Source organism: Nuphar pumila, chromosome 12 (genome assembly GCF_984573655.1).
Source record: "Nuphar pumila chromosome 12, dmNupPumi1.hap1.1, whole genome shotgun sequence".
In the NCBI taxonomy this organism is placed as follows: Eukaryota; Viridiplantae; Streptophyta; class Magnoliopsida; order Nymphaeales; family Nymphaeaceae; genus Nuphar; species Nuphar pumila.
In genome coordinates this window covers 27028612-27041986 of record NC_143260.1, presented here as the reverse complement: position 1 = coordinate 27041986, position 13375 = coordinate 27028612, and the positions used below count along the sequence as shown (strand labels likewise).

The window sequence follows — 13375 nt, the reverse complement described above, 5'->3', positions numbered from 1 at the left end:
CGCATTAAAGTAGGGAAATGCATGCATTTTATGGCCTTTCCATAACTAATACTAAGTGCATTTAGAGGTAATCGAATCAGTATGGGCATTTGTAGAACATTTGACGTAGCAATAGGAAAAATGCTAAACATAGATGGATAGCCTTGCCTTTACAAATATCCAAATCCATAGTTGTATTGGGCTAAGGCATTTAATTGGTTGTGCTAGTCTATATTTTGATAAGTAATGCCTAAATCAACATTGGTATTTATCGTACATTTTTTTTAGCAACACGAGAATGGTTTTTAGCAAAAGCATAGAACAAAACAAGAAAAGCATAAATGTATTTTAGCCGACAAATGTCAAATATAACGTGATACCCTCACCATTCACCTTTCACCTCTGTGCATCATGTACCTTCTCTGTCATTTGGCATTGGCATTGAGCATGTCAACCTCCTATTATTAAACTGCTAATGATTCTGAAATTATAGTCAATCTTATTTATTAAACTCTTAATGATTCTATAACTATAATCAATTTATTTTTGTTAAATTGTTAATGATTTTGAAACTATAGTCAACTGATATATTAAATTGTTTATGATTATGAAACTATAGTCAAACTAATTTATTAAGTTGTTAATGATTCTACAATTATAGTCAAATTATTTTTATTAAATTGTTAATGATTATGAAACTATAGTCAATCTAATTTATTATATTGTTAATGATTCTAAAATTATGGTCAATATGATTTATTAAACTGTTAATGATTTTGAATTATAGTCAATTTGTTTTTATTAAATTGTTAATGATTCTAAACTATAGTCAATCTATTTTATTAAACTATTAATAATTTTGAAACTATAGTCATTATGTTTTTATTAAATTGTTAATGATTCTAAACTATAGTCAATATTTTTATTAAATTATTAATGATTCTGAACTATAGTCAATATGTTATATTAAACTGGTAATAATTATGAACTAATAGTCAATATGTTATATTAAACTGGTAATAATAATGAACTATAGTCAATCTTTTTTATTAAATTGTTAATGATTCTGAAACTATAGTCATTTTGTTTTTATTAAACTATTAATGATTCTGAAACTATAGTGAAACTATTTTTATTAAACTGTTAATTATTCTAAACTATGGACAATCTATTTTATAAAACTATTAATGATTCTGAAACTATGATTTTTCAATTTTTATTAAACTATTAATGAAAAGCATTATAAAAAAACCAAACAAACTAATTGTGTGGATGAGTAAATCCCCTAATAAAACAGTGTTCTAATGACATGCTTATGATACAAGCTACGCAACGTATAAACAAACAAAGAACTGAAGGTAAGTAGGTTGGAGACCACTGGTTGGGGAATATTGTTTGATTTAGTAGTTAAGGATGTCGTTAAAGATGTGCTTACCAAAAAAAAAATAGTTGATGGTTCAGTCATGATGAAGTGCCATCTATGAATAGTTGTCGAAAGGAAGCAGGTTAGGGACCACAAAGAACTCTAGTTTATGTGAAAATAGCCTTGGAGTGTAGACAACGAGTTTATATAGGATTCATGAACTCCGTAAAAAATAAAAAATATCACATGTCATAAATTTGCAAATATTTAATTAAAATATTTGCAATGTTACGACATTCAATTTAAATTTAAGTGGAGTTTCGTACGTATGTTTTTGCAAATTCATGAAGTATATGTGAATAAGTAGGATATTTGCGATGCTTTGTGTTTAATTTTTACAAAAATATTTATTTGAATTCGTGAAGTATATGCAAATACATAAGATATTTACGATTTTAGTAGTTTCAATTTCACCGAATGTTCGCAAATAAATTTATGCGAGTTGACGAGGTACAATCCACATAAGAAAATGTGCAATTCAATATTTAAGTGGGGGTTTGCACTAGCCGACAAGTGGTGCAATTTTATCGCAATAACTCATCAATCAAAATTGCGAAGGTTAAAAAGATCCTAACGAGATTAGGTAATTGTGATTTTGGACATCGGAACGATAACAAAAATTTGTAGGATTTTTAAGAAAACGTGTTGAATTAGTCACATTACCCTCATTTTCCATTTTTTTTATGGTCAATCAGCATTGAAATCTAGCATATCTGAAAATCATAGCAACGAGACCATCAGATCAGGAACATCCCGTGTCAAACATTTGACTACTATCCTACTTTCATTTGGTTACTGTGCTACAATAATTTCTTTCCAGCAAATCCACTCCCATCTGGTAGTCGCTGTTTTTTATCACTCATCCTACGTATGTGAATGATCCGTGAGGAACTCTAATAGAGAACTCCATGTGGAATTTGTAATAACAAAGGCTTTACATATTAATGTTGCTTTGTCCATTGTTCAGTGGAATCCATTTGTTTGTGCATAGCCATTTACGCTTAATAGGATGAGTAATCTCTTTGCATATACTTGGTTCTATGAATCTGCAAGGTTCTGTTATTTCTGGAAAAAATAAAGGTCCAACTGGCCCAATTCTGATATGCCTCAAGCCGGAGGGCTCAGGTCATATGCAATCAGGACAGTCTAAGGCCATCAAATGGACACAGTGCACACTAAGCCCAGAACCGATGCAACCACCAACCTGGCAAAATCTAGGCCTGGAACAACTGGCACAACTTGGCATGTCTTATCAGCTGAAACTTTCCAGACTAGTAACTGAAACAAGGTGAGAATAAGAATTAGTGGTTTTGATCAAACTAAACTGGGGAAATTGACAAGAGACAAGATGCAGCAAATACTTGTATAAAACATGCATGGAATCCTGGTGATCTTTTTCAAAGACAATTAGAAACCAAAAAAGTTCAAACGTGTAAAGATGTCAATTATTTCACCGGATTGTGGCTTTGAAAGTTCAGAAAGGGTTCCAAGTTTGAACTAGGATAGCAAATGGATCAGCTCCGGTTGGACATCTGATCTGAGTCTGACATGATTCTCGAACATTAATCTTATATCCGAATGTGAGTGCAGAATCAAATCCCCTTACAGCGCTTTTCAATAAAATGCTGAATCCTTTAATCTAACCAGGTGAGAATACCACAGATTCAAGTATCTCTCAAGCAATTGTAATTTGACGGATCATGTCCAGTAATCAGGACACTCTTTTATAGATCCCTTTGATAATGTAAAAACACATATAAGGAGAATTCCTTTATACAAATATACGAGCTCGAAGCTTCCTTCATTGTAACAAGCAGTTGATACAAGATCCCTATGTGTATCACTAGTTTGAACCCTTACATCAATAGCATTTGTCTTCTCTTTGTAGTCAAGAATAATGCCAAACATTAGCAGGAATCAGAAGACTGCAACGACTGAGCACATGCACATTAGATGGGCTTTTGACCCCCATTTCTGATAAGTTCCCAATTTCTCACTTTTAAATGTTTGATAAATGATGACAAGATTCTGAAAAATAGGCACACAAGCATCTTTGCTCGTGTAGCTAAGCCCAGATCAGCTTCGAGATTTTCCAAGTTTAACAAGCGAGGCAATGAGTCCACTCTAAATGTAGCTAAATATCTCCAAAAAAATTAAAGGCCAGGGGGTTTGAGTATTGGAACCAGATCAAAGAACCCATCCACGTCAACTGGCATTCTGAGCATTTGCTTGATAAGTTCAGGAGAAGAGCTTGTACTCTTCCATGTGGTGTACCATGGTCCACCACCCACCTCCATCGCCGACATATCACTTGTAACATCAAGTATGACCTGTATTGTGGAAGCATAGCCAAAATACTCCAAGAAGTCAGCAAGGCGCTAGTGCCATCAAGTGTGGTGCTTCAAAGATGATTTAACACAGATTTGTAAAACATATTTTTAAATCCACTTGCTCGAGCTTAAAGTTGCAACATTTGCTTTAAAATGCTGATTAACAGAGGCCAATCTCAAATAGTCACCATGTCTAATCCTTGAAAAATGATTTCACAACACATGACATGTTACAACCTATGTCACAAGGATACTCCATATGGGGTGAGGTACCCGTGTCGACACAGCAGGACACGGGTACGAGTACAGTATGGCGTGTGGGTACCCTAACCCGATCCAACAAAAAAGTTGGTTGTGTTTGACTTGTGGTCAAAGGGGTGGAACTATTTTGGTACCTCCTCACCACGATAAACCTCTCTCTCTCTCTCTCTCTCTTTGTAACCCCCCCCCCCCCCTTTCGCTCTCTTGTTACCCCATCCCTCTGGTTTACCCCGCGTGGTTTTTTTTTTTTGGCATTGACCTGGGTAGGGGGAAACGAGAGAGAGAGGGGGGCGTAAACGAGAGGGGGAACCAAAAGGAAGGGGGGAAACGAGAGAGAGACGTGGGTAACTACCTCATCCTGTCTTCTTCTTTGTATACACACATATATAGAGATAGAGAAGGAGAGAATATATATGTATATGTATATAGAGAGAGAGGCGGTGGGAACAGGGTTACAAAGTACCCCTTCCTTTTATAATAAAAGGAAAACACCCTTTTAGTTTTAAGAAATTTTATTTCTCTTTTTTTTACACTTTTTATGTTTTAAAATATTTTATTTTACCCTTTTTTTTCTTATACATTTAAAATATGCACACATCACACACACATATATATATAACATTTTTTGAACTTACTGTGTCGTACCCGTACCCGCACCCATACCCGCATGACATAGGTTACAACTATACGACAGTCAAGTAATGCTATAAAAAAATTGTTCGGAAGCAAAAGATCTATCTCAAATAATTCAATTATTCATAAAAAAGATCTTAAATAATAGCTGTATACATATTTTTGGCACGCACATGATCATGTAAGAACTACCTGACAGTGAAATCATATTACATGCTACCAAAAGATATGGTATGCAGAGCCTTTTTTCCCAAAAAGATGCATCATTTACTCGCATAAACCAACAGATTCTTTTCACCACTACACACCCCAATAAAAAATAGAACATCTCAAATAAATATCGAAAATGTGATATTAACATGTAAAAGTAACATTAATGCAACTTGTTCTAATATCACAAACATGCACAATTTCAAGGCACCAACAGATCTGGATTTAAATTGAAAAAAGGTGAAAAGTGGAAAAATCGGATAAAATATTCACGAATAGTAGTAGGACAAAATCTTTACAAAAATCAACACATACACATCCATAATCACATGCACAGTCAATTAATTGCACAGAGGAAGAATAACAACAAAGGAACAAGAAGAAGAATAAGAAGAAAAGGAGGGAAGAAGAATAAGAAAAGAGGAGGAAAGAAGACCCATCAGCAGAGGAAAGGAAGAAGAAAAAGGAGGGAAGAAGAAAAAGAGGAGGCAAGAAGAACAGGAAGGGAAGAAAAAGAAGAGAAGAGGAAGAAGGAGGAGGAGGAGGAGGAAGGAACAAGAAGAAAAAGGGAGGAAAGAAGAAGAAGCGAAAGCAGGAAGAAAAAGGGAGGGAAAAAGAAGAAGAAAAGGAGAGAAGAAAAAAGAAGAGGAGAAAAGAAGAAGAATGAGCAGAAGAAGAGACGAACAAGAAGAGGGAGAGAAATTACATACCTGGTGGTGGTTGTTGCTGTGGTGGCTGCTGCCAGTTGTGAGGAGGGTGGGGGTTGTGGAGCAAAAGGGAGTAGGGACGAAAGGGGGAGGGGTGCCCTAACATCGGGTCTCCATCCCCTTTTTTTATTTTATAATTGAGGTGTGTGCCTCACCTTGAGACACGCCTCGCTATAAGGCGTACGCCTCAAGAGGTATGAGGTGCACGCCTTGTAATATCTCACAAATTTGTCTGATATTTTCAAGTTCAAAAATACAATTTTTAATTAAATAATTATATTTAATATCTAAAATTGAAAATAATAAATTATTATATATAGGATAACGTCGATATAGGTCTGGACATGGTCCAAGGCCCATTGACAAGATCTATTTATGAAATGTAACACCTGCAAATTTTATTCATTTTAACTTTTAAATTAGAGTAAAATTCGAGCAAAATTCAAGTTAAAATCAAGTAAAATTCAAGAGTTTAAGTTGAATTAGGACTCTAGTTAGATCCGTTATAAGTCGTAAATCTAATAGAAAATCCGATTGGCGATTTTGGATATAGGTTCATTCAGAAAATGTGTTTTTCAAATTAGACCGGCCTCTATTTTGGTTTTTTTCTTTCACTTGGATCAAAGTCGACCAGCCTATATATATATATATATATATATATATATATATATATATATATATATATATATATATATATATATATATATATATATATAGGTTGACATCAATATGGATTTGGACATGGTTCAAGATCCATCTTGACTAGTGCCCATGAATGGGATAAAATCCAAATGGTTATGGATTTGGGTCATGGGTCCAACCCAAACCCATATCACATCCATAAATTTTTTAAATAAAGAGGAATTTAAAACTTCAATTTAAAATAAATATATATATAAGTATATATATATTAAAAAGTAATAATGATAGGGGTAGAGTTCTAACTCTACCTCAAGCCTAATTAGAATGGGGGTGTCACCCGCTCACACAATCAATATAAAGAGAGGACAAGCCTCCTTCTAAAAAAAACACCAAGTAGAGAGAGAAAGAGAGGGAAGAAAAGAGAAAAAAGAAGAGCGAGAACGAGAGTGAGAAAGAAAAAAAAAAGAGAAAAAGAGGATGTCACCTTCTCCGCCTCCTTTTTCTTCTTCTATTTTTTTCCTGTTTTTGCTGCAGTAAGGTACGGGTTCCTCTCTTTTTTCGATAGAACGAGGGTTTAGCATGTCTTAAATCGTATGGGTTTAAGGGTTGATCATGTCTGAAAATTTTGGCATGCATACCATGTATATTTTTAGTGTTCTTGACACTTAAAATTGATTTTTTGTATCCTTAAACATGTCTACAAATTTTTGCATGCATATTCTATATATTTTTGGTGTTCTTGATGCTTAAAATTGACTTTCTACGTCCTTGAACATGTGTGAAAATTTCTGCATGCATATTTCATGTATTTTTTGTGTTCTTGATGCTTAAAACTGACTTTCTGCATCCCTGAACATGTCTGTAAATTTTTGCATGTATATACTATGTGTTTTTTGTGTTCTTGACGCTTAAAATTGACTTTCTGCATCCATGAACATGTTTACAAATTTATGTATGTATATACTATGTATTTTTTATGTTCTTCATGCTTAAAATTGGTTTTCTGCATCCCTGAATATGTTTGCAAATTTTTGCATGCATATTCCATATATTTTTGTTATTATTATGGATGCTTACAACTCTGTTTATTTGTGATGGCAATCTATTGTTTGAAACTATGGTGTTTCAAAAAATTGAAAATTTTGATATTCTTTTCTGTGACATTAGTATATTCCTATTACAAGTTTTCTTACCTCGTGTGTCTTCTCCTCTTTATGCATTTTATTTGTCACTTTATGTAGACAAGAGATATTGCCCATCGGTGTGGTGAGGTAAGTGCACTCGTTGAAACTGATATCATTTATAAGAGACTTCGGAATATTAGTGTGGTGAGTTATGTGCACCAGTTGAAAGTGATGTTTACAGTTTTAAAATCATTTGTAAGGTGAGTCATGTGCACCTCTTGTGGATTATAGCTGATTTGTATTGTTAGGGAGCCTTGTATTGCTTGTGCATGGTTACATATGATTGTTGCTGACATTTATGATTGATCTCTTAATTTGTAGTGTGAGGGAGCCCTGTATTGTCTGTGCATAGTCACAGAGATGATTGTTGCAGACATTTGTAATTGTGATCTTGTTTTAGCAGTTGATACACTAAAATTTTGAGGTTTGGAGGTCTAGTGAGATGATTGCTTATGGTGGTCAAACTAGTCTTTTGATTTGCAAAATTCATTCATTATGATATATAAGATTTTCTAAATCTTTTCGTAATTTTTCTAAACTCATTTGCTATTTTATGAGAAATGATTGTTTTTGTGCATTTTTTGCACAAGTTTAATTAATGTCTTTCTAATCATTTTATTAGTAAAATCTTTTTTGTGTTGTATTGTGTACGCCCATAGTGGCTATTGTGAGCATTTGATTGCCCTTGAGATTGTTCACACTTTGTATTACTTTTGACAAACTAGTGCTTTTGCACTCCTGTTGTATTTGTGTGGATCCTCATTGGGATCCCTTTTTGTATTTTTGCTTGTTTCTAAGAAGGGGTTCTTGAAAGTTTGTTTATTGTTATCTCTTAAAATTTGTTCATAAGTAACATTTTTTGTTGTATGACTGATATTGCTTACAAAATGTAATTGATCTTTATGTATTTGACTTCTCTTAATTAAATGATAGAAATCATTTCTTGAGTCTTCTATTGTGTGAAAATGATTTGTAATCCTTTGTGATTTATTTCTTCATGATATCGATGATGTTGATATGCATTAATATGACTTTTTGTGATAGATATATATGTGCATGATTTTCATAAAATAACTTTATCATTGTTTTCATCTCTCTTAATATTATTCTACTATGGTCTCTTGTGAATTAAAAACTTTTGATTATCTATTAAGTTGAGTTTATCAATGACTATCATGTTTGATAGTTAATGACTCTTCAAAATCATTTCTTACTTTAAATGATTTTGAAAATGTTAAATTGACTTATTAAATATTTTCTACATATTGTATATTTGTGTGCTTGGCCATCCTCTCCATAATTTATATAAGTATAGTTATTTCTTGTTAGATTGCTCTTGTTAGATCTTTATGCAGGTTTTTTTTTCAAGCAATAGTGATATTGAAGATCCCATATGTAATGAAGTGTATGATTGAACACCTTTTAAAGAAAAACCAAATGGAAGAACTGTATAAAGTCTGCAAAGACATTTTATGTGATGGGGTTCTTTGTAATTTCAAACTTACAGTGAATCATTGTAGGTTTGAAGGGGGTGTTAAAATGGATGCAATCTTTATATATATATATATATATATATATATATATATATATATATATATATAACCGTGGGAGAGGCTCCGACGACTATATTTCAAGCCGTTGGATCCTCTCCAATGGCTAGAAGGGTTCTCTCCTTTCTCCCTTTCTCTCCTTATTCCCTATAAATAAGGGTGGGTGTGTAAATTGTAAAGTGGGAGAGTGATGGGTAGTATTAAGTATTTTTTATATGTTTTGAGAGTTATGTAATGAGGAATTTATGTAGTTTTTTTTAGTTTATTTATGTTCTTTATTAACGAAGATATTCATTCATATTCATTATGATTCACCTTTGTTGTTACGGTCTTGTCCAAATGCATTATGTTTAAACACTTAGAGCTATTTTTTAAAATAAGATGAGAGAGAAACGTTTACGGTGGTTTGGGCATATTCGGCGAAGGCCTAATGATGCTCCAGTTAGAAGGATGGAGAAATGGGAAAATATATTAGTTAAAAGAGGTCGGGGTAGGCCTAGGAAGACATGGATGGAGATGATAGGAAAGGATATGAATGCTTTAAACCTCACCGAGGACATGACATTGGATAGAAATGATTGGAGGAGTAGGATTCATGTGGAAGACCCAGAATGATTTTCTTTTTTGGTTCATATCGCCGACCCCAATTGTTTTGAGATGAATGTGTAGTTGTTGTTGTTGTTGTTGTTATCGGGATCTGCACTATTTTGTGACACCTCGAGCCCATCCCCTCATTAAAAAAATAAAGGGGTACCTCGAGGCCCCCTCTCCTCATTAAAAAAAGAATAGGTATCCATTAAAAATAATAAGGGATACCTCGAGATGGGGTAAAAATCTTATTTATATATATATACACCCTCCTGCACCCCCGCACCCAAGTTTTTTTAAAGTGCCACATTGCCGCACCCATACCCACACCCGCACCTATGCGACAGCTTCCCAACCATGCCAATATCATCTCTGATCTCCTACACCCTATGTCACATGGGTATATGTACGAGTACGACACGACAATTCCAAAAAATGTGGGTACGCAAACACGTCTATATATATATATATATATATATATATATATATATATATATATATATATATATATATATATATATATATATATATATATATATACAACAAACAAACAACAACAACTACGCCTTCATCCCAAAACAATTGGGGTCGGCGATATGAACCAACAAAGAAAATCATTATGGGTCTTCCACATGAATCCTTCTCCTCCATTCATTTCTATCCAATGCAATGTCCTCGGTGAGGTTCAAAGCATTCATATCCTTTCTTATCACCTCCATCCATGTCTTCTTAGGCCATTAACTCCGCCTGCGTATAACTGTTTAGTTATACACTGCCGGTCCCAAGCCCGGATAAAGGAGGAGGGTTGTGGTAGGCTTGTGACAGCCAGCATAAAAACTTAGTCATACCCTATGAATATGAACCAATATATATATATATATATATATATATAAAATTCAAAATAAAGTAAATCTAATATAAATATATATGCTATATCTAAAATATATATTATATACTGAAAAAATAAAGTTATAAGCTGAAAATATAATTATAAATTATAAATTAAATACAAACTTGCATGTAAAGAGGGTAAAATAGCGTGTCCGAGTCTCGACACGGGTACAGAGAAAAAAATGGAGTGTTTGGGTACCATAGCCTCCACCATTACTCAACAAAGGATCAAGGACAAGCTCTACTGGCCCAAAATGAAAGAGCACGTGATAAAGCTCATCAAGGAATGCCTCGCTTGCCAAGCCAACAAATACAAGGCCATCAAGTCCATCGGCACCTTATGGAATGGGATGTTGAGGGAGCACCAACTTGGGAGTTCGACTATAACCTCCGAAATCAGTATATTGAATTCTTGCCTAGTGGACTAGGCAAAACTCAAGGGGGGAGGGAATGATAAAGATCAGGTAGAACCAGTTCTAGGAACCCAGTAAGCTAGGTAACAGGGATTGGTGGGGCTCACACTTGGGGTGTCCCCTTAATTTTTGCCATACTAGAAGGGCATGGAAATAAGGGATCTTGGCTATTTTTGGAGATTAAGATTCCAGAAATAGCTGGAATGAAATGGTAGGCTCCACGAATGCACTTGAATCTACTCGAAAGGAAGTATCTAAAAGATAGTTTAGACAAGACCCATAAAAAGGTATAAATGGAAAAGCATAAAAATAAATAACACTTGGTCCTTGAGGTTTGAGTAAGTCTGAATTTCCCTTCCCTCATCTCCCAGCTATGATTAAACTCGTTGTGTCCCAATTAAGCTTACCTAAAACCTGTTGTCCATATAAAACTTGTCAAACTTCAAAAAAAATCCCTAGACCAAAACGTGAAGTGTCCGGTCCTGATTTTTTGACCTAAGGTATTTCAGAGTGTCCTTAATCAGCTCTCCAATTTTCAGGGCTAATTGAGTCTCCAGTGTAGAAAAGTAAATTTTTTAGTCTGGACTGCCAGAACCATAACCAGCTTGTCCTTGTCCAGACCTGAATATTCCAGCCACTTTAAAAATCTACAACTCCCTGTTCCCGCGTCCTCTGAACCAAAAATTTAGACAAAACCTACCTTAAGGTATCAAGAACCACCTCACAAAATTTCAGATTTTTCTGTTGTGCCATTAGGGAGAATCAAATTTTCTCCCAAACCCAGTTTGAACCCAGCCACCCTGTCTACCCGAGTTAACCAACTTTAGTCTTGATCCGTCCTGTGTCCGAACCCTTGGCTCACGCTCGCAACATAGTGCATGGTCCATGCTGATGCTTTGGAAATGGTGTTGCATTTTTTATGTCATTGGATTCCTAAGCAGTATAACTATGTTCCTTACTACCTAACTCAATTAGGGAACCTTGGTGTTGACCACATCCGGAAGGATAAACCACCAGATTGGTTTCCCTCTTTTTTGGATATATGTAGTTTTTATATATTTGTAATCTGGTAGAAGTCTGTCTTACCCCCAGCTTGGCCATCCAAAAAATAAATAGCCTAAAAATTCAAAAAATGTTTGTGATCAAAATGTGATGCTTTCAGCAATCACTATACTGAAGATATCAGGCACTGCAAACATAGATATCTATCCAACTTTCGTAGCTTAGCCATCTTTTCCTGTTTACTATGTTTTTAAGATCACTTTCCAACTATATTACACAAAATGCAAGCACACACATACACATGCATGCACACACATTTATTTATTTACTTATTTTCAGATGAACAACTCAATCAGAATAGAAAAACAAAGTATCAATACCTTTTCCTCAGTCCCGCTGTATGTCTTTTCCAACTATATTAACACAAAATGTCAGCACACACACATATACACATGCTTGCACACATTTATTTATTTATTCTCACTTGAACAACTGAATCAGAATAAAAAAGCCAAAATATCAATACCTTTCCCTCAGTCCCGTTGTATGTCTTTTCCCATATTCTTAACCTTAGATCACCCAGACAAGTGTCTTTGCAGTATGGAGTAAGTCCAGCCTCTATGGTTGGTGCCCTCAGCACGGTACCAGGAAACTTTGTAGTTCCCTCTAATTGAACCTACTCCAACACTAATTGTTCAGAAACAGCATAGCATAAAAAAACAAAATATAAGTCACAAAATCAAGAAATTATGCAACAGGTGAAGATGAAGCAATGAAAAAGCAGAGATTCAGAGATGGACATGTTGCATCAATAATCCTGACAGATCCAAATAAGGTTGTCAATTTTCTGCAGGTCAGAGTATTTGACAGCAACTGGATCCGCTCAGAAAGCAGCAGAAATTCTAATTGTATAATGGCACCATTTTTAGGTGTCAATGACACTACAGTAATAACCTAATCCCTGATTGAAAAATGCACAATTAAAAACTCTTCGATGCAGTTTTTATACAGATTATATATATACTACACAATATGTGCTTCCATTTTGGAGAGGAAGAAAGAGAAGGAAACTTAGACAACTTACTTTATATGCTTCATTTTCACCAAATATATGCCAATAACCCCATGGAGCAATCTCCCATGAAACAACACCAGTCCATGGTATAAATTCATAGAATGTCCCATTGTAGTGAATTCCAATCTGCACCGAAGGAGTCCAACATATCAAAAATACATAACACAGCAGAAGGTGATGCATCAGATTCTTTCTAGGTAGAGGACTTCAAGCACAATAAATTGATAAGTACACATAAAAGGAAAGACAAATTGTGAGTAAATTTGACTTGCAAAAGTTACCTCTACCGCCTTTTCTGGAACACTAAATATTTGAAATGCAGACTGAAACATTAATAATAATGGAAAGAAGGCTTTATGTATGCATTTTTTAACAAAACTACCATAACTTGGCCTAAAATATAACATCCAAAACTAAATAATGCAAACTTACTCTGCAGCTATCAGATTGGATCCATGTGAAAATGGCAATCTTATAACATGATACT

At 34.4% G+C, this 13375-nt stretch overlaps 1 protein-coding gene across 3 annotated transcripts in view; it reads right to left on the bottom strand.

Moving 5' to 3' along the window:
* Window positions 1–2433: 2433 nt before the first annotated feature.
* VTE1 (tocopherol cyclase, chloroplast / vitamin E deficient 1 (VTE1) / sucrose export defective 1 (SXD1)) overlaps window positions 2434–13375 on the bottom strand; it is a 66777-nt gene continuing 55835 nt past the window's right edge. For 2 of the 3 annotated variants that reach the window (XM_089982511.1, XM_089982510.1), the window contains exons 8-10: window positions 12898–13014; window positions 12340–12489; window positions 3089–3732 (exon numbers count right to left, since the gene is read on the bottom strand). In XM_089982511.1, the coding sequence (XP_089838637.1) occupies window positions 3556–3732; window positions 12340–12489; window positions 12898–13014 (444 nt within the window). In that variant the 3' untranslated portion in view covers window positions 3089–3555. Of the gene's footprint in view, window positions 2681–3088; window positions 3733–12339; window positions 12490–12897; window positions 13015–13375 lie in introns of those variants that run through there. The other variant, XM_089982512.1, reaches the window with a different exon arrangement.